Below are 26,221 nucleotides of genomic sequence, written 5' to 3'. Positions count from 1 at the left end.
AGCCCTCCTTCCCACGGCGGGGAACAGTCGCGTGGAGATGAGGGCTGCTGTCCAGCGTGCTCCGCAGTGCACTGCTGCATCCTTCCGTGAGAATTCTACTCAGATTTTTATTAAAACTGACATTTTAGGGTCACAGTCTGAACTTCTGCTTGCAGCAGACCATTATATCCAGTTCTTCAAATTAATTCCTACGTATATCCTAGGAGAACAGAAATCTACCCCAGTGTAGATTTCTAAATGTTATTTTCCATTAAAGAAAAAAAAAAAAAGCTGGGACTTCCCCGGTGGTCCAGTGGTTAGGGATCTACCTTCCAATGCAGAGGATGTGGGTTCGCTCCGTGGTGGGGGAACTAAGACCCCACAAATAACTCAGCCATGAGCACAACTGCCGAGCCTGCACCGAAAGGGAGACCCCATGCCCCGCAACCAAGCCCCGACACAGCCAAATAAATGAAAAAATTAACCCCCAAGTGTTTCTGAAACTGTTTTTGACATAGAGCAGAATTCTAAGGCAGGCATGAAGAGGAAAGGTATGCACCCTCTCCGGCCTCCTCTCGAATGGTGTCATTACCAAAACAAAGACGTGAGTGCCGGTCCATTGTTCAGTGGCTCAGTCATGGGGGCTCCGTGACCCCACGGACTCCAGTCAGACTTCCCCGGGTCTCACAGGACACCACTTCACAGTTGGCGGCCACAGCCCCTCAATCCCTTCCACTCTGCGACACTCGGCTTTTCCCACTTTTCTCTTATGCCTTGGCACTTGGGGTGCTCTCTGCAGAACGGCCCTCCCCCCGGGTCTGCCTGCTGCTGCCGTGGTGGATGGTGGGGGGAGGAGCTCGGGGTGAAGAGCCTCTTCCTCATCTCACGTCACCCCAGGACGCTGACCGGGCCCGGGTCTGCCCACCGCAGTGGCTTTTTCACTCGCGCTTTATTTACTGTGGAACCGGCTGCCCTGGGAGATACTCACCTTGATCTTTGGTTCTCCTCCAGGCTTGTGACTAACTTGAGGGGCATCTGTATCCATGTCAACCTCTGCTTTATCCTCCGCTTGTCCAAGGAGCACCTGCGTCCAAGCTCTCAGGCCAGCTTGCAGCCGGACGCCCAGTATCCTTTCAATCTACAGAGAAACATGTCCCGAGAACAATGTTTCTCCCAGTTAGCTCGCAGAGCGTACTGACAGAACACCGCTGTTTCCGGCCCAGGACGAATCGTTCCTGACCCCAAGCCTCCACCCGCGGCTCCTCAACCTCACGTCCTCACCCTCCAGCCCCCGCTCACGGACGACTAGGCTGGCTGTGCTCTCCGCCTGCGGACTCCCGCTCACAAGTGACAAGCAGACCCCACTGCCGCGCAGGCGTGGCGAAGGCCTTGAAATGTGTTCAGTGTGACAGGAAATGCACAAACACCAGCCTCAGGTACAAAACCAGGAAACTGGAGTTTGGAGATGAAACCATTTTTCTTTTTTAAATCGAGGCACAATTGATTTTGTTATTGTTGCTGTTCAGTTGCTAAATCATGTCTGACTCTGTGACCCCATGGACTGCAGCACACCAGGCTTCCCTGTCCCTCACTATCTCCTGGACTTTGCTCAAACTCGTGTCCATTGAGTCAGTGATGCTACCTAACCATCTCATTCTCTACCACCCCTTCTCCTGCCTTCAGTAACTGACTATAACATTAGTTTTGGATGTACAACATAAGGATTCAATATGTATACCTACTTGTAATATGATCATCACAGTAAACCTAGTCAACATCAGTCACCAAACGGTGACCATTTTCTTTCAACAAGTGAAGAAGGAAGTCAGAAATCTCTGATCTGTGAGATTTCCAAGGACTAGGGTGCCTGCGCATCTTGCTTAGAGTCCCCCTCCTCGTTGTGAGCCACTCAACCATCCTGGGAACACTGTGGGGGCGGCCTGAGAAAACCTGGGACTCGCACTCGATTCAGAAGACTGGGGCTTCTGAACGTTAGCTCTGTTCAGGGCCCGTTGGAGGAACTGCTGCATTTTACTCATCCACTTCAGAGGGGAAAACCTGTGACCCACACACAACTTCAGAACTGACCCACGACCACCTGTCCACTGAGTGACCTCTGCCATAAAACACCCTCCCTGCTTCTGGAGACTTCACGGCTGCTCTGACACCCGCTGACGAGAAAGCCACACGGGGTGCTAAGTATGCTCCCAACACCCACCCCACAAGGGTAAGCCAAGATCCTCTAAACCAGGAACAAGAGGTACGTGGATGCTGGGGGGGTGGTGGAGGGAGACAGGGTGGCCAGAGAAGGCTGCCAGGAGAGGAGGGCTAGGGAGAACCACCTCAATCAGCAGAGCAGAGACGGGCTGCAGGAGCTTGTCACACTCCCAGAAAGCAGACAGCACTCCTCCCCTCCCCCGGAGCTCCCTGCTTCCGGCGCAGGAGGGCGGCTGCAGCCAGCACAGCAGTTCAGCTACTGTCAGCTGCAGGGGGTTTCTGGAAAGAACTGGTGGTCACGGTCACTGATAACTGCCACAGAAACGAGCTTTTCAGGCCTGACCTAACAGACTTGTGGACCGGAGCCACCCCCAAAGATGGCAGACAATGCTAGGTGCAGCCGGCACCAGCTCACCTCCATGTCCAGCTTGCTGACCCAGATGGGCAGGTTGGAGTAGGAGTGCAGGTTGAGGTCGTCCACGGCCTTCTGCACTCTGTTCAGGATCTCGGAGAAAGTCTTGTGGTCGTACATGCACGTCTCCAGGGAGCGGACTTCCAGGTCTATCTTCTCCTCGATAATCAGCAGATCGTCCACCTAAAGGAAGGCACAGTTCGCGTTAAATCACCAGCTTACTCCATGCCTTTATGTCATGTATATTCTTCTCAATTAATAAACGTCTGAGACAGAGAAGTTCTTCCTCAGAGCACTAACCCTGCGTGCTAGCCTGACGCCACACCCCACCTGTCTCCGAGGAGGGAGGGGAAAGGTATGCACACCGGCGCCTCCCCCCTCCCACTCCAGGGAAGGCGCCCTCTGCCCGCACATGCGGGAACAGGACATCAAGGCACGCTGCTCTGCACCTTCCCTCTCCAGGAGCCAGCCACACACCAGACCAGTGGACTCCGCGCTGCCTGCAGAGGCAGGAGCAGGGCCAGGAGCTGACCGCGGCACAGCCAGGTGGGGGTTTTGGGGAGGAAGGCCAGGTCTGGGGCGGGCCGACCACCAGCCCGCTGTCCACGCAGCTTTATCAGTGACAACGCTCTCGTGCCCTTCATCTCTTCCCTGGCTCCCTAGCAACGGGGACTGTCACTGAACGGCCTCCCTAAAGGCCCCACACCATCCAACAGCCCGGTGAGGGGAAGGCCTCCTTCTCCCGCTCGGCAGACGTGGCCCTGAGCTGTTGGGACCATGGGCGACCTCTGTGGAGAGCTAACTGCTAACCGACTGGCCACCCTCTGGGATGGGGAAGATGGAAGCGGCATGCACCTTTTCCTGGAAGTTGAAGACCGTCTCCGCCAACCGCTGCACGTAGGGGTCGAGCTTGTAGGACTCCCACACCAAGGCGATGCCCTCGGCGATCAGCGCCTGCACCTCCTTCTTCAGGCCCGCCACCAGCAGGGAGATGGTGCTCCGCTCCTCCACCTTCTCACACGTGCGCTCATAGGTCCGCACGCTCTCGATCAGCGAGATGGCAAAGGGGTACAGCTGGTTCGCTTGGTGAGCCTTGTTCACGATCGCCAGCGGGACGCGGAAGCCGAGCCACTTGAGGTTTCGTACTTCTTTGGAGAGGGTGATGATCTCGGGGAGGAAGTTGACCTTCAGCTTGAGGACGCTGCCGGCGCGGCCCCGGACGCGCGTGCTCTCGATGGTGAAGATGCGGCCCGACACGCCCAGGTTGCGCTGCTGCACCTTGCGGGCCCAGTCGTCGAATATCTCCTGCGTGTTGAGCTTCATGCGGAAGCTGTCCCCGTCCTGCTTCAGCTTCTGGCCCTCCACGTGGTTCTCCCAGCCCTTGCCCAGCACGTCCTCCACGCGCTTCATGTAGGCCGTCAGCTGCCGGTCGATCTGCTTGGCCCAGATGATGGAGCCGGACACGGGCGGCAGGTCGCGCACGTGGCTCATCTTACACGCCTGGCTCTGCGGGTATTGGACTTTGAACTTGTCGTGAAGAGACTCGATGTCGTCCTTCACACGCTGGATCAGCTGCGTCTGGTACTCGCGGATGGCCCCGCGAATGTGAGGCCGGACGAACAGCGCGTTGAACCTGGAGAAGATCCGGAACATCTCGTTGGCGTTCTTGGCGGTGCCAAGCTGGTCTCGCAGGCGCGCGGTGATCCGGGTCTCCACCCTGTCGATCCTCTCATCGTATCTCTTCATTGCGGCCTCCCAGGCCTCTGTGCCCTCCTTGGAGACATCCAGCCCGTCCACTTCCTTGACGTTCTCATAAGCCAGGTTGACCTCCTCTATGGCATTCGCGTCGGCAGCGTCGAAGAGAACCTCAGCCACTTTCATGTCCTGGGGCTCAGGCACCTCTCCTTGGTTCTGCTGTGCAACTGCTGTGACCTGGGAGGAGAGGGTTTGGAAGAAAACAGGTCTGCCAAGGGGAAAACTTTTATCTCGTTGAGTAGCACACACCACACAAGATGACCAGTCCACCATGTAAGCCTAACGTTTAGTCAAACATTTTACAACCACAAGTCAAGACCGTGTAAGACACGATACTGTACGTTTTAACTCTGCTGTAAAGACCTTCAGACAATGTAGTTTTGTGGCCAAAGAAGCTAAAAAAAAAAAATGTGTTGAGACCTGGGTTTGGGGTTCTTCCCTCAAACTGCACTGGAAAGCTCAGGACTTCACAGGAGTGGTTCATACAAAGCCAGTACCCAGTACACTTCTCATTTTTATTTCTAAAACTTTAGATTACAGCCCAGGGTCCACACTGCAGCAGAGGGACAGGTCAAGCATGACAGTAACTGAGAGGGTCCGCTCAGTCCCCTGAACGCTCCTGGACAGACAGCAGAGCACACAGGCCCAGCACCTCGGGACGCAGCAGACCCCGGGCACAGCGCAGGCCCGCTCTCACAGAATTACACCGCCAGGCAGGGGGCGTGATCTGGGGTCCACAGACGCCGCCCATGAAGTTCAGACAGTCTGTGAATTTGTTTGGAGAAAATCATTTTCACTAAGCCTAATTAAATTTAGCATTTTCTTCAGTCATGATGTAGGCAACAGTTACAGCTGTCCCCAGTGCCCTCTGTCATCAATAAATTCTTCCAGGTCACACGACAGCTGTACTGTAGTCCTGAGAGCCTGTTTATGTTCACTACTTCAAAATCCTGCTAGCAGGCCTGTCTTGCTCTTTTACGTGTTCACGGAGAAGCACACAGATGACTGTCCATAGATCACAACTTCAGAACTGTGGACAAATGTTTCCTTGTAAACCTCTGCCTTTTATTTTATATATTTAAAAACATCCTGAGAACTCCTGGCAAGGACATTATAGGAGCAAAAACTGGACAGAATTATTAAACAGCCATTTCAGGACAACGGACAGCAACGGAATGCAGCTGACACTTTGAGGTGTGTTGACCTCAGGTGAGGGCGGGGAGCCGACGGCCTGGGGCGCTCCCACCCCAGGCAGGAAGACTCGCAGCTCTGCAGGTGGGAGCACAAGAGCAGCTTACAGCAGGGATTCTGGGGACTTCCCTGGCGTCTGAGGGGGTAAGAATCTGCCTGCGCTGCTCCAGGAAGACCCCACATGCTGCGGAGCCACCAAGCCTGTGCATCGCACCACAGAGCCAGCACTCTAGATCCCGGGAGCGGCAACTGCTGAAGCCTGGGCACCCCAGAGCCTGTGCTCCGCAACAAGGAAAGCCACCGCGACGAGACGCCCACACGCGGCCACAGGGAGTTGCCCCCACTCACCACAACTAGAGAAAAGCCCACGCAGCAACGAAGACCTAGCACCTACAATTCAGAAAACAAATAAAGGGGGAGTTCTGGAAAAGACAGTCTGACAAGGGCCAACGTAGTAAATTATACACACACACAGGAGCCCTTGGGAGCCCTGCAAGAATGAAAAGTCTGGACAGATTTACAACTTGCTGTCAACCAAAAATTCTATAACCAGTGAAACTATCCTTCAAATGTGAGAGTGCTGCCAGCAAACCTATGGGACAAGAAATGGCAAAGAATTTCTTCAGGCTACAGAGAGAAGACGGCAGAGGTAACTTAGTCCGCAGAAAGAAATGAAGAGAACTGGAAGATGTAAATCGGGGACAAATGGCAAAGATTATGTCATTATTTTTCTTTTCACCTGCTGATTTTTCTAAGATATATGTGACTGCTTAACTTGTAACACTGTAGTTCTGGGTTTATAATATATGTAACAGTAATACCACATAATAATAACATATTGGATACAGACGCATTGTAAGAATAGCGTTATTTCTCTTCTGTAAACATGACAAGCAGGAGGAAACAGATTTATATTGATTATGAGGTTCAGTCAGTATTGTGTATATCGTGATAAATTAGAGACCTATAGTAATCCCTAGAGGAAACACTAAAAAAGAAAATGCAAAGAAATATAGCTGTTAAGTCTAGCAAACAGCAGCTCTGAATCCAAACTTATCAATAACTACATTAAATGTGAACAATCCTCCAATAAGACCATCCTGAGAATGCACGCCTGCACACGAGTTCATTACACACTTTATGAACAAAAAGGCAGTGCAGACACCACATGGTTTACAAATGGAAAGCAGACAATGATGCTTTAACACAGTGATAGCTGAGAAGGACAGGGAACGGAGGGCTGAGTCCCAGCTTCAAGGCTCTCACGGACACAGTAAAGGGTTAACACGTAAAACCAACACACGCACACGTGTCCACGTGGATCGGGACTGACTAGCTGAGAAGGCACCAAGCACTCACTATGGACCCGCTCCACCCTGGTCCACCCTGGGCGGCAGGCGCTCCTCCTCAGAGAACGACCGAGACGGCAAGGCTCCTAGACCGGACCGCCCATCCCAACTAACACTGCAGAATTCTCAGAGAACCCTAAACACACACAAGGAAGACCCCACCGAGAGCCTATGGTTAACACCAACCAATTAACATTGGCTACTGGCTTTATCGCGTGTATCTATCCGTTTACCAATTCGTCTACCTACACACGTATCAATCCACCCGCTACTTCTGGATTGGATTGTTTAAAGCGAGAAAAGCAGTGCTCAGAAAAGTGGTGAACTGAGAAGAGAAAAAAAAAAGCATGAAGAAAGAAAAGGAGTCATTTAATTGTTCCAATAAATCTGAGCCAAACGCAATTATTATCCACATTTTACAGATAAGGAGTCTGAGGAAAAGAGTAAAACAGTGAGCCCAGTCACACGGCTAGTTCAACAGCTGAGTTAGGATGTAAACCCATGAGGTTTGGCTCTAGGGTCCATGCAGTTTGGGGATGGGAATGAATGGATGGAGAATGTTAAAGATCTGAACTCAAACACTATGATTCAGAATCACTAGATCTTCAAGATGACAGTGACAGATGAAAAAGGAGCTAGAGAAGCACTTCACAGTGTGAAAGAGACACAGGTAGCTGACTGTAAAAAAAAAGAGAGAGAGTCATTCAAGCAATGCAGGCATGAATTTTCAGACCGTGAGCCACACCTGTGGCCTCAGGACCCTGACGATGACTGCTCTCAGCTGCTCGTGCTGGCGTCTGAACTTTCTCATCTGGTCAAGGCGAGCCTGAAGCTTTCTGTGAGCAGGGTTGATCCGCCACACCATCTTGAGGTTTTCTTCCCTTTTCCTTTTGACAATGTCTCTCAGCAATACCTGGAGTTTCTCGTATTCATCATCCCAAGTCTGAAAAACTTCAAAGCACGCGACCATAACCTGGGATATAATTTAAGAGGGGAAGCTTATTATTAAAGCACGTTTTCATTGAAATGCCCTAAAGTTGGCTTCCTGAGATATTACAACTTACTTTTTCAAATTCTTCGTAGGCAACATGCATCAGCTTTCTAGTGCCCAGCACTTTGAGTAACTGAGAACTCAAGTCTCTCGAAATCGCCTCCACCAAGCGCAGTGCCCTCTGAATGGGATATTTCGTGTTTCGGATCTTTCTCAAATGGGTGAAAATTGCAACAAGTGCCTGCCGTATTTTGTCCAGCTCAGTGGCAGACAGCAGGTCATTCAGAGGAAAGTCTTTCATCAGAGGATTATAGTCGTTCACCGTTTCCAAAGCCTGTTTCAGACCTAGATTAACAGAGAAACAGTTACATAGTGTTCACATCAAGCGTCCACAGTCTCATAGCTTTCACATGAAGCCAGACAACTATAGTATACACTGTTATATGTCAATTACACCTCAATTTTTTTAAAAAAAGTAAAACAGTATTCCTTCTAGGTTTAAATATTGGCCAAAAAGTTTGTTCCATAAGATCTTATGGAAAAAGCCAAATGAACTTTTTGGTGAACCCAATACTAGTCAGGTAAACTAGGATACATCCTCAAAATGGAAGATTTTGATGCTGCAAAAGATTTAGTAAACACAGAAATTGTGCTGTTTGAAAAAACAATGTTATTAACAGGTGATCCCGGTGCGCTCTCAGTTTTGCTTCTGAAGAGTGTCAGCCAGTATGCTGTACACTGACTGTACACCGACTGTACACTGACTGTACCGTACGCGTCAGTCAGTATTCACGCGTACTCCATAGGCTGTGAGCGGCAGTCCAGACATGTCATCTTTGTCTGCTTTCTAGACTATCTAAGCATTCTAATAATACTACGTTAGTTTTGTAAAACTTGAATTTTATCAGCATTAAGAACACTGAAATTTAGATTTTATACACAGGGCTCAAGTTAGGGCGAGTGTATTATAGACATGGATCACAGAAAAACCTGGGTCTTGATCTTTTATTTTAAACTTTCTCTGGCATAAGATTTTAAAAAAAGAAATCTATTAGGAAAGAAAGAAAGGTTTCAGAGGCATTAAAAAAAATTCAAGGTACACATTTCGGCACTAGTGAATGTCCGTATCTTAGTGAGTATACGAAATGTGGTCACAGGAACTGAAAAGGTTTCCTCTAACACTTAAAATGCAGGCACCACAACCTTTCTGGAGGGGAAGGAAAAGAACATGACGACAACTTCTGTCCCGATAACTGGTTCTAACGTGTCTCTGGTGAAGAGCACGGTCTGGCCACGGCCGGCACTCCACATCTGCGCGCCCGGCACTTGCTCATCCAACGTCACCCTCCCTGCTACCCATTCAGAAACCACTTTCATCTTGACAATGGTTCAGAACAGGGAAGAGGGCGGAGAATGCAAGGAGGGGCAGGTAAATAGCAGAAGAGAAAGTACTGACCAGCCCTCCTTCCGCAGCCCTGTGGGCAAAGAACTTCTGCTTAACGTAAACCACGCTCCTGCCTGGACCGTCAAAAGCACGCTTAACTTTACACTGAAAGAAGCACAGTCTGTTCAGGGAACCAAGCAACTAAGAAACAGGAGGGGGGCCCCAAGGGCTCCCTATACTCAGGTCTAGAACCTGGCTCCTGTTCTCGAAAGCCCTAAAGGGAAAGGGAGGTAGGTGGGAAGATCATTTCCATCACCTGGAGCTGGGGAAAGACGAGGTAAGATGCAAAGGCATAAGCAGTCAGGAGAGACGGTGCATCTGTTCCTTTTCAGCACAAACCCAGGCTGAGAGCTCACTGGCATCCGCCTCTCGGCTCCAAGCTCTAGTCTTTACCTGTGTCAGTGTCAAAGCTGACGGTGGCATGGAATCGCTTGCCGTGTTTCAAGATGTCCAGAGTCAGGAGAACTTCCGGGCTCTCTCGTTTCTCCTGGATGCGGTATAACGCACGTTCCAAGTTTAGCCAAAAACTGATTTCCTGTAAGGCAGTTCCTGAGGCTGGATCTCGATCAAGTTTGGTCACCTTAAATACAAAGTAACATTCAAGAGTACTCAGCATTTAAGCAAAGGTAGAAAAATATCATTAACTGAATATGTGCATTAAAATTTAAGGCCAATATTTCAAGTAGATTTCCTTCCTTGTATAAAAGGTGGTTTAGTTTGGAACCAAAGGACTGAGACAGCTGAGATTAAGGCTGTCTCACGGGCAGTACTTAACCATGTCACACAGTACCCTGACCGCTCCATGCGGGCCGACATTAGTCCTCCACCAAGCACTCCCAGGACCAACGGGAGGGAGAGCCAATGGGCATCACAGAATTCACCTCCTTGACAAGAATTCGTACCGGTTTTCTCACAGACATTAAAGAGTAAAGCATTTTACATGATACTTTCAATACCATGCTCTTACCTTTTGGATTTCTCGGATCCAGCGGTTAACTCCAGATTGTAACTGATTGAGGAAGGTCGGGTCTTCGACCTTATCTCCAAAGTCTGTAACTTTCGGCTTTTCTCCACGCTCGTAACACTGTTTTGCAACGTTTGTAATAATCGGGTGAATGGGCAGGCTGATCTCTGGAATTTCAATATTCTGCTGCAGGTGCAGGAGTCCCATTTCAAGCTCGGCAATCTTTTTCTCAACCGAAGGAGCCATTTTATCACCGTCCCTTAAAAGACAAAACACATCTCAAATTTTGGCGTGCTATCGTCTCCAAAGAGATTCCATTATTTCAGGTCTGTCAAATATCAACGCTATACGTTAATGCAACAGATTCACATCCTCCAGGTTTACTGGCTTTACCCTCCCAATTTCTGAACACTGCATCATTCTCTCCATGGCGTGTTACGAACATTAAGGAAAACATGACATTCAAACTAACGAAGGAAAACTGATTTTTACCTGTCGGCCTTGCCAGACTCCCTGATATAGGACTTAAAGAAAGGAGCCACTGCATTGCTGATGAAAGAGTGCAAGGTTTCATATGGTGAGTCTTCACTGAGCGTGAGGACTCGGAGCTGGGAAGACACTGGCTTGTCTGCATCAATCACTGGAGTTCGTTTAATGAACGCCAAGCTGAAAGAAAGGAAAAGAAAACATTAGAACAAATAGTCTCATCCTCATCAGTCTTAATGATGACAGACTTCTTTGTGGGGCACGCAAATTAAAAATCCATTTGAATGTTTTAATTTTAAAATCATATTAAGAATAAATTGTTGCTTTTCTAATAGTGAAATACGCTGCTTCGTTTTCTTTATTCTCTATGTGACAACAATGGAATCAAGGTTAAGGTTATAACACATGACCATGAAACCAGGCCAAGTTAACTTGTCTCATATGGAGGTTGAGTTCATAATCTTGTCCTCACAAAAACTAACCTCCCTAGCAACTGCAAGCTACAAGCCGTGAAGACCTTAAATGTGATCTCATTATAATCTGTCCCATTCATTTATGATATTGAATCACATGTCAGCTTGACCACAACAGAAGTCACCTGCAGGTTAAAGTGATGAGGGAGCACTCCAGGCCCTTACACCAGGCCTAGACCAACTCCTCTGGTCTCCTCTCCTGCCATGCACCCCATACCCGACTTGAGGCACCCTGTGAACCACATGACCCGTTCTCTAACAGCATGTGTTTTTCTGCAGTCGCTTAAGCAATCTATTCAACTGCTGAAGTTCCAAGTTAACCTTCAAAACCCAACTCCAGCATCACTTCTTCTATGGGACCTTTCCTAAGCAGAGGCAGTCTCCCAGGTTTCACGGTATTCTGCACCTCTAAGATTCTGCCAAGTCATATAGCTAGTTGTGTATCTGCCACTCTTCCTCCCCAAAGACCGTGAACCTCTTGGGAACAGGAGTTATGCTTTATTCCTTTGCACACCCACCGCTGTTATCTTGTGCGACAGGTGTAAGCACAGGTGTGAGCACCTGTGTTACAGGTGCTCAAAGGTGAAACCAACAGCTTCAAGGGAAGCAATATCTGAGTTTTCCAGTTCTCACATTATGTATATGGCCTTTAGACACAATACTTCCTATTATTCTAAAAAGTCAATGAAGCTCCTGCTGTGACACGCTGAGAAGGAACACAGTCACAACAGTATTCCTGCCAAAAACGTACAACTTGAATGTAACCATGGAGAAGCAACAGACAGGTCCAGGGCAAGGGCACCCCATCAAACTACTGGTCTGTGCTCAGCAAAGACACCAGTGTCATCAAAGACACGGAGCTGGATTCTGGATCATGGGAGAAATACTGCAAGGGGCAGTTTTGAGGACATACGAGCACGCACTGTGCCTAGAGTAAACTGTTCTAAAACTTCGGCAATTTGAAAACTGTACTGGGGCTGTGAGCAACGATGCGGCTGTTCTTGGGAAATGGCTGCAGAATGTTTAGGGACAAAGGGGCAGCCTGTCGATAACTCACTCTCAGATGGCTCTGGAGAAAAATGACAATGCAGACGTGGGAAAGGCTAACCGATATCTGGGAGGTGCCGTATGCTGTCCAGGGAACTCTAGTAAGCTTGAAATTATTCAAACTAAAAAGTTTTAAAAAGCCAATGCAAAATACACATTTACATAATTGAATTTCAATTAAGTCTACTAGAATAAAAATTGGCACAATCTTTTTAAAAGGTGGGAAATCTGGAAACGTGTGTTAAAGACGCTAATACTGTACCTGAACTAGTAGTGCTACCTTTAGGGATTTATCCTACCAAGAATCAGACCTGTACCTAGGAATGTGCACTACTTATTTATAATAATGAAAACTCAGATATAATCTCAGAGCATTATTAGACATGTTAAGTATTAATACACTGTGGCTCAAGGGCTAATGCCCTGACATGGCAATTAAAATACTTTAATACTGACTTGGAAATCCTCTTAATTTGAGTAGATAAAATCGAAGACAAGAAACTGAATTTAAGAGCAGAAATCTTTCGAGTGTTTTCTTGGTAACTCTGACTTGATTAGGATTTACATTTAATTCTCACAAGTTTTATAGTCCAAAATAATGGTATATTTATACTACTCACCTATTGGACTTAACTCCATAGTGAATGTCTATGTTGATGTTATAGGAAATAAATTCTTTTTCTTCTTCTCCTTCGTCACCGACATCCTCTGCAAATCATAATAGACATTCTATTAAATTCAAGTCAATATTTCAATTTTTAATTGAATTTATCAACTGCTCAGAGCCTGATGAGCCTCACCCCATCCCCAACCTGGCACTTACACCCCGTGTGACGTGGCTCGCCCTGATTTTCCCTTCCACCATTTTTTCCTGAGTGCCGACGGGTCCAGGCGCTTATTTGCAGCGTGATCCCGGGCAAGGTGCTTAAATTCCCGGCCTCTCTGCCTCCTCGTCTGTAAACCGGGGTGCGCTGGCATGCCTGGGCAGTTGAAGGGCTGACTGCGCCGATGCCCGGAGCGGGCCTGGCCTCAGGCGGTGCCAGCGGTGTCCGCGCACCAAGGCCAGGTTCCCCCCACCCCATCCCGGGAGCTCCTGACACGCAGGCCACCCCCCACCTCCCCACCCCAGGGTATTCTGCTAGGCTGTCTACTCGGCACCCTCTATGTGACAGGCATTACGTCGTGTATCACACACTTAACCCTCACGACAACCCTGCGGGGGTGGCATGACGACTGTTATCCATATGTTCCAAGCAAAGTACGTAAGTAAACTGCCTTCAGACACGTGACTAGAAAGGAACAAGGGACGATGCAGAAGCGATTCCAAACCTGGGGTCCTCACAGGTCAACAGCTTGCCCTCCTCCCTCCATCAAGAAAACTGCTGCCAAGAAACGCCCCCAGGGTCACAAGGGGGCGTTCGCCTGGCCTCCCCTCGGCCCGTACAGCACTTTGAGAGCCTGCTCTGCGGTCAACCTATGAATGCAGCAGGGATTTTAAAAAGCTTACTGGAATGTAAAACTACGATAACTCAAGATGAATGTGAATACAATTTCTAGAGAGTTAAAAGTCAAAGTTGAAAAAAATATAAAAAATTATAAAAAGGGGACGTAATCCAAACCTCTAGACCCAGCACTGACTGACTAAATGCAGACACCCGCTCGTTAAATCATCTCTGCGATGACATACTACGCGGGATAACTACATTAGGAAGAATAAATACGGAAGGATTACTCTAACTAGGTACATGGGATCTGCCGTTACTTCCAAGGCATGGTGTGATAGCAAAGGCAGCAGGCTTGACTGACTGATCTTGGGAAAGTCACTTTTCTCCCCTCAGCTTCGGATGTGTAAAGTGTAAAAGCAGCACCAGAAAGGGGCTGGGCACCGAACCAGGTGGTCTGCAAGGTTTCTACAAATGCTGACAACTATGAGCAAAAGCTGTTTGCATCTCTGGCTTTAAGATGAGACAAATACAAAATTCACACTAAAAGCACAGAAAATATTGGTATCAAGAAGACAGTAACTCTTCCAAAATGTTGTTTTTGGTATATCTTCAGGAAGGAGAAGAGAAGTGAGCAGCAGAACATTCTAGTGTGCCAGGGACTTCCTAGCTGTTTCTGAAACATTACCAACCAACTACCCAAAAAAAACAAAAACCAAAAAACCCAAACCAATCAAGTTTTCTAACTACTAAAATGTGGACATACCAACAGATAAATCATACTGCCTGAAATCAACCAAATACGTAACTGCAGTCTGTAAAATGCGAGCACAAAGAATATAAGGAAATACTCCCAAACTAAAGCAGCTGTCAGGGTGGTGGGACTATGAAGTATTTTTTCCCTCAATTTTTGGAACTTTCAGTAATGTTCTTCTATGAGTTACATAAAATAGATGTCCTTAAAATAACACTCCAACAATAAACAGAAAATAATTACCAAAGGAAATTACTGACATAATTAAAAAATACAGTAATAACTTTGAATAATTTCTTCCTCCCGGACAAAACATCATCCTCTATATAAATGAACTCAAGCATGCCGACTGGACTCAGCATCTAACCACGTTGCCCGCACGTTGCGAACGGGGTTAAAGGAGGTGGGCAGGCGGCCAGGCGATGAGTCACTGCCGCCTCGGCCTCTGTCTCCTTCTCAGGACGCTGTGCAGGGCCCGCCCAGCCCACCCTGGAATCACACTGCACTGCAGCAGGAGGCACGCCCCATGACATCACCCTCAGACAAGGGTGTGCAAGGTGTCTTCCTCGGCTCTGCAAAACTGCCTCTGATGACAGTAATTGCTGGAAGTCGTCAGTAATCAGCTGAAGACTACATTTTGAATTAGGCTTTTTAACCCTGTTCCCCATAAACACAAGGGCCTTATGAAGCCTGAGTGGGTCCGAGTCCCATTATGGAGAACTTAGGACCTTGTTTTGTAAGCAGCCAAACAATTTAAACTTTCCTGCCTCTTCATAAATTATTACGTATTCCAAAGAACAGTAATTTTACTTCTGCAGAAACATTAAAAAAAATTGTTTGGAGGAGAGAAAGATACTTACTAGTTGACTCCTAACAGAGACTATCCACCCTGCAGTATTAGAGACATAGACACACACAGGCTGCGTGTTTTCCAGGCAATATACCTCTTTCCGTAAAGTCTGAGCCAGTTTCCTAATGATGCTACAGTTACTGGTGAATACACAACAGATTGATACTGTGCTGTCTGTTAATACACGCATGGAACCGAAATACCAGCCCACAGCGTGTGCCCGCCTCTCGAATTCCTCTGTTGCCAGCCACCCTGATACACATTACCATGGCCTGTGGTCATCTCTCTGGTTAACTTCGGAGAGTCTATCAAAACTTCTCAACATGTTCAAAATGTCTTTAAGCACTACGCTGTGTATACTTCTTTTGAAAGACGACTGTATTTCAAACCACAAATGATGTATCATTACACTGTGACTTAGGTGAGCAATACGCCTCGCTGAATGAAATGCAAGCAGATCCACGTTCACCTACTCTAGGGCTCACGCCGCCTCTCCCAGGTGACGGGGGGTGCGTGTGCGCAGTCTGGTGAACAGGCCGGGCCAGGCTGGCCTGCCCGTGGTCACTCCCGCGCTCGCCGTCCCCTCCCAACTTTGTCCAGCCTCGGGGCAAGCCTCCTCGCAGCCAAGCAAACAAGGCCGCTCAGCTTCTTCGGCCAGAGTACTTGTTGCACGCTCCAGGTTCTCTTTCCGTTTCATCTTCTTTTCCTTTCAAAACCCTAGCATGCTGCTAATCGCATAGGATTTCGGCCAATCGCGACCACACATATCCTCCCCGCTTTTTCTCCCGTGGCCACTCCGGCTCTTCCCCTTTCACATCCCTGGAACCGTCTCCAGTCATCCCCAGGTCCACACTGTGTCCTCCTGCAGAGGTTGTGATGCTCTCGGGGAGAGCCCTGAGCCTCTTCACTCACCACCATTGGGAATATGAAAGGAGGGTTAAACCCCACGTTCCCCTTGTACCTTAGGGAAGTCTGGGGCTCATTTTGACACTTCTAGAAAAACGAGTAAGTCAGTCATGCCTAAGAGACTGAACACTTTTTAAGGCTCATACTAAGTGAAAAGAACCTCCATGAGGGAAATAAAGACAAACACCCCTTTTTAATGGATACTGAGGGACTGAACAGAGAAATTTGTTTTTAGGTTTCAGAATCCTCCTCAAAGCATCCTGCTCCTAACTGGGTCTTAAAAGCCTACGGTTTCGGTTTCCTCACTCAGGACGGAGTGGGCTGGGCTACCTCTCTCTCTCCCACTGCTTCCAGCCAGATACTCTGCAGACGAAATTTCCATTTGTTTTTAGCTTTTCAAAAAGAAGTGACTGTTTTTCCTCTCCTGTACACGAATTCCACTCGCTATGAAGCACTGCCCATCCAAACTCACCCCTCGGCAGACCACTGTGACCTCCCGAGGGCCCGCAAAGGACAGTGAGGCCCCAGGCTGAGGGACTCCTGCCCAGCGCTCCAAGACAGGTCGGTGTCACAGGAAATGCCTCCTGTTCATTTCTTAATCATCTTATTAACCATTCTGGGGTCTAAGCAAAGGCCAGAAAGGAATACTTCTTATAATCATCAATCTATTTCTTCATCTTTTAGGGAAACCGAGTCTTCGGAAAAATAATGTTTAAAACTCCACAAAAATATTCCCCGTAAATCTTTCTACACCACTACACCTCTAGGAGGGCGAGTCCTGTAAAAACCACGAGCTTTCTTTCGTACTCCAGTTGCTAGCCAGCTTTGCATTAACGAAGCGGAGGTAAAACCGCCTCAACTACAACTGCCAGGAAAAACTAAAATTCCAAGTTTAGGTAAAAGGCAGCCACCATTTTCAGTCCCATCCAAGGCTAAGACACCTGAGTGGAACACAGCAAAACCGGAGCCCCAAGCACCTGCTCCCAGCCTGGCCACAGACAAGCCCTGGAATCACCAGCTCCAGCAGCTGCACCCAGAGCATCCTCACCTTCCCCCGCCTCCACCTCCACTCTCCTGGAGATGGAACTCAAACAAAAATGCATCAGGTAAAAAACACTACAGAAATGTCACTGCCGTCGTAAAATGCCCATCATGTAATGATCACCTACCTGGTCATATTTTCAAAAGTACACTATGAAGAAAACACTTTTCCACAGGCCAGGAATTATAGGAGGGAGACTTCTCTTTTTACATCGAGGAGCCATAAGTTAACCTTCCCTTTCCTACCAACTCTTCGCTATCAAAATGAAATTGATAGGAACTTGCCTGGTGGTGCAGTGGTAAGGACTCAGCGCCCCAACTGCAGGGGGCATGGGGCTCAACCCTGACTGGGAAACTAAGATGCTGCAAACTGCACGGGCAGCCCCCCAAACAAACTGCTAAATTCACAACCTTTATTCTACACTGCAAGGAGTGCTGTACTTCACCAAGAAAGTTTAAAGCTAAAGGCAGCAGTCAAAAAAAAAAAAAAAAAAAAAAAAACAGACCGATCTTCAGTATAAAAAATGCTTCTATATTCAATTATGTGTTTAGAAAATTCTTTCCATAAAAATAGGGGGGCATGTGAGGGGAAGATAAAGTAAATAAATTCATTGAATAAATGATATGACTTCAATGTACGTGGTGGTCTTTATTCAGTTTAAACCACTCAGATTTGTTCTCAATATTATACTGGAAGCCTACTTTTCCACTGTAGTAACTACTGGATGTTCATATTTGCTTAAAGGAGCAAATGGCAACACTAACTCAAAAAACCACCTGGAAGACAGACAGTCTTCCTACTGAGTGACCCGGGCCTGCGCTTGTGTCTAAATTATGCTAGTGCAGCAGGATGCTAATTAGACTTATGGGACCATGTAAATTTCCCTCAGATTTCTGTAAGTGAAAAATAAGTTACAGACTGATTGAATTACTAGAAATACTTATGGGACTTTTATAAATACATGAATGAGGTAGGATTTCCATTTTAGACAGTCTCATTCCTTAGTCAACGTTCAAAAGTGCAAGTCATTATGGAGCCAAGATTCGGATGCCTGGATCCTGAAGGAGAAAATGTACCATCAAGAAAACAGGTGATTTGCACCAGAAAGCGTTCGACAGAAATAGGGTTATTCTCCAATAATTTTAGCAAAGTTCAATCCTAAGATGTTGAGTTAAGTGAACCACTAAAGAGAACCCTAGAAGCAAAGAACAGAACTTACAGTTTATTTTTCGTAAAAAGAAACTGAGATCTAATGTAAAAATCACTGATTTCAAAACACAAACAGTGCAATGAAAATATGATCAAGAATTAGCCAAGGTCAAGCCACTCAAAATACAGTAACAACACAGATTAAAATGTATTTTAATAAAACAATGTATGTTCACTGAAAAACCACCACAAAGACAGACACCAAAAAGCTGACTGTGATCATATCTAGGTCGAAGGATTCCAGGTGATTTTAATTATCTATTTACTTTAATTTTCTATTGAGATCATATACTTCAAAAGAAAAAAAAAAAGGAAATGAGTTCAAAAACAGTTTTTCAAACACTGTTGGTTTCCATGTGGGAAAACAATCCGAAACATAAAAGAAAACCCTAAACATTAATATTCATATAACATAAAATATGCCTGGATGGTTTATTGGCTTTGAACGTTCTCTGTGGATCTAAGAAAAATTCTCTTTCCCCCTAGCTGACCCTCCTGCAGAGACCAATGCTACAATGAAGCATCTCCTGAGTAAGAAAAGTCTTTGAAAGAAACAAATTATCTGAAACAAATCTAAGTCTGGGGGGAGGGGGCAGGGAACAGGACCATGAGGCAGACAGCACAGCTTTTTGAGATTACAAGAAGCTTGTCCCCCAACACTTCCAGACAATGCCCCATCCTCGGTACTAAGCTAGAATCTACCTGGTCCTCATCCTCTTGGTCCCTGCATGCACCCGGCCACACCCATACTGAACTGTCAAGACCCGCGGGCCACTGGCTACAAAAGGTCTCAAAGCATCCAGGGGAAACCCTCGTGGAAGACTAGCTTCCCTCTCAAGAGGAGTCCAGCCCTGCCTTAGGAAGGTCACTACTGGAGGAGACCGCTGGAATATGCAAACCTTTCGCCCCTTCCCTCCACTGCGTGCCTAACCTGTTTCAGTATACCCGCTGCCAAAGCAAGCACGGTGCCTAACCCGAATCCTCTCCTTTGAAGATGGTAAAACGTGCCCAACATCCGTAAGATGTTAGGGAAAAACCCAAAGGAAGTTTCTGACCAACCTAATAGATTCAAAGACCGCTAGGTCATCGTTTAGGATCATTTTAAAAGAAAGTGAAGTCACTCAGTCGTATCCGACTCTTTGTGACCCTATGGACTGTAACCTGCCAGACTCCTCTGTCCATGGGTTTTCCCAGGCAAGAATACTGGAGTGGGTTGCCATTCCCTTCTCCAGAGGATCGTCCCCACCCAGGGATCGAACGCGGGTCTCCCGCATTGCAGGAAGACGCTGTCTAAGCCACCAGGGAGCATTCCACAAATACAAGGTATGTCTGAATGAAAACAAGCGGACTGGAAACTGAGATGCTGGGTCCAGTCTCGGGAGGATTCGCTGGTGTGACCTTGGACCAGTCGTTTCAGCGGGGCTTCGAGTTTTCTCGAGTATGAAGTTGGGGGAGAGGCACCTCGCCTCGGCAGGGGACAGCTTGAGGCCCAAGAGGCCGCGCTGAATGCGCTGTCCAACCCAGCACACGGGAAGCCCCGCGGGGCAGGCGGAGCTGCCACGGTCCCTACCCGGGCCCCCGGACGTGGAGCGGGGGGCCGCCGGGCCCTCCCCCTACATCCTGGCTACCGAAGGGCCCACAATCCAGGCCGGCCGGCAGGGATCCCTCCCGAGGGCCGGCCCGGCCTGGACACAAACCGAAACCGAAGAGCTCATGTGACAGCGGAGGCCGGGATGCGGCCTCCGCCCGCGCTCAGCCCGGGAGACGCCGTCTCCACCCAACTCGGCCATCTTGAGAGGCCGAGCAGACAAAGCGAGCCCATTGTCCCCGCGGGTCTCCGTCCCCGGGGGGGCGTCCCCGGCGGCTGCGGACGTGGCGGGGCACCCCCTCCGCCGCTCCGGGCCCCGCACCTTTGAGCGTGGAGCGCTCCACCAGGACCGTGTGCACCTGCGGGTCCGAGAGGAACTTGCGCATCTGCTCCAGGGCGCTCTTCTCCTCCAGCGCCGCCTCGAGCGCTGCCGGGGCCTCGCCGCCGTCCTCCAGCAGCAGCGGCACCAGCTTGCGCAGATGCTTCTGCAGCACCGACACGTCGGCCACGTTCTGCACCGCCGACACCTCCAGGCCGGCCGAGCCGTCCTCGCCGCCGCCCCCGGGCTCCGACATGGCGCCGCGCTCGGGACCCGCGCGCAGGGCTGAGGAGGCGCCCGCGACTCGGCGAGAGAGAGCGAGCTAGCGAGCCGGCGCGCGAGAGAAACGGGCGACGCGGGCCGATCGTCCGCTACCCGCGGCCGACTGAGGGAGAGCGGGAGCCGGCTCCGCCCTAAAGGCCACCGCCCGCCGTCCCCGCCCCGCCCGCCGCGGCCACGCCTCGCACGCCGCCTACGTCACGACGTCGCGCGCCCGCCCGCCGCGGCCACTGGCGCCTCGCGCGGCGCCTACGTCATGGCGTCGCGCACGCGCGCAGGAGACCCGGGCGGCGCCACCGCGCGGCCTTCTGGGACTCGTAGTTCTAGCGCTGGGCGGAGGCCTCGCCGTCCCCGCACCTCAAGCCCTGAAGGTGGGAACTTGGTGGGGCGTGGGGCGGGGTGGTCAGGGACTCCGTTCCGCCTGTTCACTGCTGCGGCCTCAGCGAGCAGCGTAGAGCCTGAGACCCTACAACAATGTTGAATGGATGAATCAATGAATGAGTGCATAAATGAATGGTGTTAACCAGTTAACGCATTTAGAGCACTTATCTCTTGCTTGATGTTGTTCTAAGCCCTTAACCTGTGCTCTTTCTTTGAACGAATGAATGACTACGATGTGTCGAGCTAAAACATAGCTTTCTGTGTTTTAGAACACACATAGGGAGAGTGGGTATCTTTTTCACAGGGGGAGGAGAAGAGGGGAGTGTCACATTGCTAGGCCGGAAGGAGGGAAGTTGGGAGGGGACATTCCCAGAGCAGGTACCAGCTTCTGCAAAGACAGAGGCCTGACTGCAGAAGAGATCTACAGGAAAGCCCACTTGAACTGTGGGGTGAAGCCAAGCTGTTGTGTGTCCCGGTTGCTAATGGCAAAATGATTACCCCTAGGAGGCCCCGAGGACCAAGAGAGAGACCTACATGAGAGCATCCGCTTAGAACGGTGATGCTCCCCTAGCATCCCAAGCCGGCACTGTCCTTCCGAGGGTCTTAGCCTCGGGAGCCATACAAGGTAGGATAGGGGCTGCAGAGCCTGCTCAGTGAGTGTGCCCCCGGCTCCCATCTACCTGGATCTCCTCTGGTACACCGAGATGACTTAAGGGCCAGAATCCATGCTGCTCAGTTCTTGTTTTAGAAGTGACAGTTGTTATAAGGAGTGTTAATTGGCTTTTGAAAGTTCAAACTCATAACTCACTTTTTAAGTTGGGTGGAGGAAGGGAAGTCAAAAGCCCTATTTTTGTATCAAAATGCACAGTCAGAGAGCTAAGTCCTGATTGGTGGAATGACGATGGGCTGATTCGATTTCCCCAAATCATCTTTGGAAAACTGAGAAACATACAGTATGCCTATTCTTGCTCAATTACCAGGTGCCAAGTCCCAGGAGCTGCTGGAACATGAAGACTATCAGATGATTCTTAAGCAGCTTATGGAAGAGGGGACAGATTAATAGCCCATCCTCCTCCTGACCACCATCAGTCCATTATTTTTTGTGTGTGGAATTTTTTTAATTGAAGTATAGTTGATTTACAATGTTGGGTTATTAATAGCTTCAAGTGTATAGCAAGGTATATATACACACATATGTATGTGTGTATGTGTGTATATATACGTATACATATATATTTTTTGTTTCCGATTCTTTTCCATTATAGGTTTTTACAAGATATTGAGTGTAGTTCCCTGTGCTATACAGTAGATCCTTGTTTGCCTGATTTATATATAGTAATGTATATATGTCAGTTCTAAACTCCTAATTTGTCTCCCCCACCCCACCCCACTAGGGCTTCCCTGGTGGGCTCAGATGGTAAAGGTAGGAGACCCGGGTTCAATCCCAGAATTGGAAGGTGCTCTGGAGAAGGGAATGGCTACCCACTCCAGTATTCTTGCCTGGAAAATTCCATGGACAGAGATGCCTGGTGGGCTACAGTCCATGGGGTCGCAAAAAGTCAGACACAACTGAACGACTAACCTTTCACCCCACCCTGCTATTCCCTTTGGTAACCATAAATTTGTTTCCTGTGTCTGTGAGTCTATTTCTGCTTTGTAAATAAGTTCATTTGTATAATTTTTTTTAGATTCCACAGAAGTACTACCACATAATATTGGTCCTCTGTCTGTCTTATTTCACACCAGTCCACTCTTGTGTCATATGCCTGAACAGACCTAACTAACGTTCCTGGGAAAAGATAAAGCACCTATAGTGAGTTTGTGCCATGATCATAATGGTAACGAGAAACAGTAATGCCACTGACAACGACAGTGCGTCATTAGCAGGCACTCTGCCGAGGGTTGCTCCCTGCCTCGTGTCCTTTGGGGTTGGAACTGGGATGCAAGAGGATCTATTAGGTGCAGGTTAGTGAACCCTGAATTGACTACACACCATTTGAGCCCCAGAAACCCAGCAGTGACCTGGCAGATGGAGAGAGGCTGCTTGCAGCCTGCAGGGTGAGTCAGCACCACCCAAGAGACGCAGCCACTTGGGCCTCCACAGGACTCAAACGTCTGCAGCCTGGCTCTGAGCCAGGGCAACAGAGTAGCAGGCTCCAGATGTGCAGCCCTATATGTCTGATGGCTTCAAAATTAAGTGTTACTTCTAAACAGATGAAAATTAGAGGAACCTGAGTAATCAGGATCCATACACTGATCAAATGTGCTTGCATTTCTATTTTCCAAGGATGTTTCCCTGATAGTTCAGTTGGTAAAGAATCTGCCTGCAATGCGGGAGACCTGGGTTCGATCCGGGTTGGGAAGATCCCCTGGAGAAGGGAACCGCTACCCACTCCAGTATACTGGCCTGGAGAATTCCATGGACTGACTGTATAGTCCATGGGGTCGCAAAGAGTCGGACGCGACTTCCACTTTTTTTGCTGTTTAATGAATACATAGTAAGAAGAATTGTCAGTGTTGATTGAGTGCCAGGCACTGTAAATTCCTTGTTCTGAGGGCTGGCTAGACTGCCCCAGACTGACAGGGGAGGGGATATTTTTGTGAGATGCTGCCTTGGCATCCTAGGGCAGGACTTCCTGGGAAGCTGACTCTCCGTGGAGGTGCACCGTCCATCCAGAAGTGGCCTCTCCCCTTCTCCCCTGGCCACTTGGTCTGCCATCTCTGCTTTCTCCTGTCCATAGTAGAATCTGCTTTCTGTTGGCAGTGGGCAGTGGGTGCTGGCGAGAGAATCCTTTCTAAGATGATGGGCGATGGGAGTGGCTGCTGGGCCACTTGTATTTTATCTGAAATTGGTGATGAACCGTTGGCATGTCCATTCCCCCGCCTTCTTGGACTGCACCGGATGGCTCCTCAGATCTAAGTTGGGGACTTGCTCTCAGCCCCACTCTCCTTTCCCCTCCTTCTCCCGACCCTGGACCACACTGAGCTCTCAGCCCAAGCCCGGCTGGCCCAGCACTTTCAGGCTCTGCGCCTGGGGGCCCCCTCTCCCCCGGGGAAATTCCACACTGGGCTCGCACATTCATTCATTCATTCATTTCACGGCCCGTTCCCAGCACCGGCAGGGCCTGGGCCTACATGGGCGTGTGGTTGATTGACGGCTGTGAAAAGAAGGCCTCACGCCCGGGGAACGGGGCCGGGTGGCAGCGGCGGCCGGTCCACAGGGCGCACGTTAGGTGTGGAACCTCCCCAGCTGCATGAGATCAGGCGGCGGCATCCCGGCGCCGCCGCCGGACTCCACCCACCGATCGCTCCCCCGGGCTGCAGGTCTCTCTCTGATGACGCTTGTCCCAGCCTCCACCCCCTTTTCTGTCTCGGTGCCTTGTCTATCTAGCGAGCCTCGGGGCGAGGCTGGAAGCTCCCCGGGCTCCTGGCGAGGTTGGGGCGCCCAGGGGGAGCGCCTCGAAGGAGCAGGGCGGTGTCGTGGCGCCCTTTAGCGGTGACGCGGCGGACCCGCACTCCGGAGCCGTCTCCCGCCCCAGACCTCCTCCCTGCCTCCTGGCCGGGTCCATCCCCGGAATGCCTCCAGGCTCACCTTCCCAAGGTCACCCGGGCCGCCAAGCAAGCAACGGCAGTGACCGGGGGGGAATCCCCGCCCGTGGTCCCGCCTGCATCCCACCGCCCTTTGGTAAAGTTGGGGAAATTTGCCTCTAAAGCAGGCAATTCAGTCTCTCTGCTGAGCCCCAGGCCCTCTGAGACGCCTCCTGCCGCCCTGGCCGCCCCTCTCTGGAGGGATCCAGCCCCTTCTCTTACCTGAGAACGTCTGTGTTCCCAGCCAGGGCCACCGCTCCCTGGGGGCACTGGAGCCCACCCCTTCTCATGGACATGCCTCTGAAATTCTCCCCGCCCTCTCAAACATTCCCTCTTTCCCTCCTGGACTCTTCTCAACCATGTCCAGCCTTCTCCAACGCACCCTTTCTTTGGAAAGAAAGAAGAGAAACCCCTGCCACACCTCCTGCCAGCAGGCTCATGCTTTTCAGCAGAGTGTAGCTGGGGGCTGCCTCTCAGCCAGCTCCCCACCCCACTCCCTGGCAAGTGCCGTGGTGAAGGTCACCAGGTGGCCTGCACATGGGCAAATCCACTGACCCCTTCTGGGTCCTCCTCTTTCTTGACCCTTGGGCGCTGTGGACACAGCGGGTCTTGTGTGTCCTGCCAATACCCCCGAGCCCTGTGACACTCAGCACATCTGTGCACGGTGACTCCCCCCAGCCTAGGAGCCACACCCTCTGTTGTCACATGGAGTGTTCCAGAAAATGCCTATCCAGCCAGCTTGGCTGAAGTGTTAAGACTTTGTATCTGTGCTGCTCGTTCTATTGAGAGATGTATTGAACTTTCGGCGTATAACTGCGCGATGGTCTCTCCACACAGCTCAGTCTGGTTTTGATTCCTGTAGGTTGCAGCTCTGTTATTAGACACATAGACATTTCACATGGTTGTGACCTTTTCATGAACTGATTGCTTGAACACTATGAAATGCCTCTCCTATTCCTAGTGGAATTATTTGCTCTGAAATGTACTTTGATGTCAGCATGTTCTCTCGTCTTTCTCTGGATCAGCGTCAGTGTGAGGTCTTTTCCATCCTTTCAGTTCGGTTCAGTTCAGTCCCTCAGCCGTGTCTGACTCTTTGCAAGCCCATGGACTGCAGCGCACCAAGCTTCCCTGTCCATCACCATCTCCTGGAGCTTGTTCAAACTCATGTCCATCGAGTTGGGGATGCCATCCAACCATCTCATCCTCTGTCGTCCCCTTCTTCTCCTGCCTTCAATCTTTAATAGCATCAGGGTTTTTTTCCAGTGAGTCAGTTCTTCGCATCAGGTGGCCAAAGTATTGGAGCTTCAACGTCAGCATCAGCCCTTCCAATGGATATTGGGATTGATTTCCTGTAGGGTTGACTGGCTTGATGCCCTGATAACTGAATCACTTTGCTGTATACCTGAAACTAACAGCAGTGTAAATCAACTATATTTCAATTAAACTTTTTTAAAAAATAAAAAAATATTCCTCCAGGATCCTAAAGGGCTCGCTCCTTCTCTTCACCAGACCTCCACTAAAGTGGGACCCTTTAGAGGAGCCTTCAAAATAACAC

The 26,221-nt window shown here is 49.5% G+C and overlaps 1 protein-coding gene across 1 annotated transcript in view; it reads right to left on the bottom strand.

The window, feature by feature from the left end:
* Positions 1 to 21,227, bottom strand: part of DYNC1H1 (dynein cytoplasmic 1 heavy chain 1) — a 61,441-nt gene extending 40,214 nt beyond the window's left edge. The window contains exons 1-10 of the mRNA XM_027521004.1: positions 20,422 to 21,227; positions 12,929 to 13,016; positions 10,795 to 10,968; positions 10,306 to 10,561; positions 9,732 to 9,918; positions 7,968 to 8,239; positions 7,649 to 7,876; positions 3,464 to 4,540; positions 2,612 to 2,791; positions 968 to 1,117 (exon numbers count right to left, since the gene is read on the bottom strand). Coding sequence (XP_027376805.1) covers positions 968 to 1,117; positions 2,612 to 2,791; positions 3,464 to 4,540; positions 7,649 to 7,876; positions 7,968 to 8,239; positions 9,732 to 9,918; positions 10,306 to 10,561; positions 10,795 to 10,968; positions 12,929 to 13,016; positions 20,422 to 20,674 — 2,865 coding nt within the window. The 5' untranslated portion in view covers positions 20,675 to 21,227. The remainder of the gene's footprint in view (positions 1 to 967; positions 1,118 to 2,611; positions 2,792 to 3,463; positions 4,541 to 7,648; positions 7,877 to 7,967; positions 8,240 to 9,731; positions 9,919 to 10,305; positions 10,562 to 10,794; positions 10,969 to 12,928; positions 13,017 to 20,421) is intronic.
* Between the last annotated feature and the right edge of the window lie 4,994 nt (positions 21,228 to 26,221).

The sequence above is a fragment of the Bos indicus x Bos taurus genome, chromosome 21 (genome assembly GCF_003369695.1).
Source record: "Bos indicus x Bos taurus breed Angus x Brahman F1 hybrid chromosome 21, Bos_hybrid_MaternalHap_v2.0, whole genome shotgun sequence".
In the NCBI taxonomy this organism is placed as follows: domain Eukaryota; kingdom Metazoa; phylum Chordata; class Mammalia; order Artiodactyla; family Bovidae; genus Bos; species Bos indicus x Bos taurus.
The sequence above is the reverse complement of the archived record's forward strand: the minus strand, read 5'-3'. Positions and strand labels throughout refer to the sequence as shown.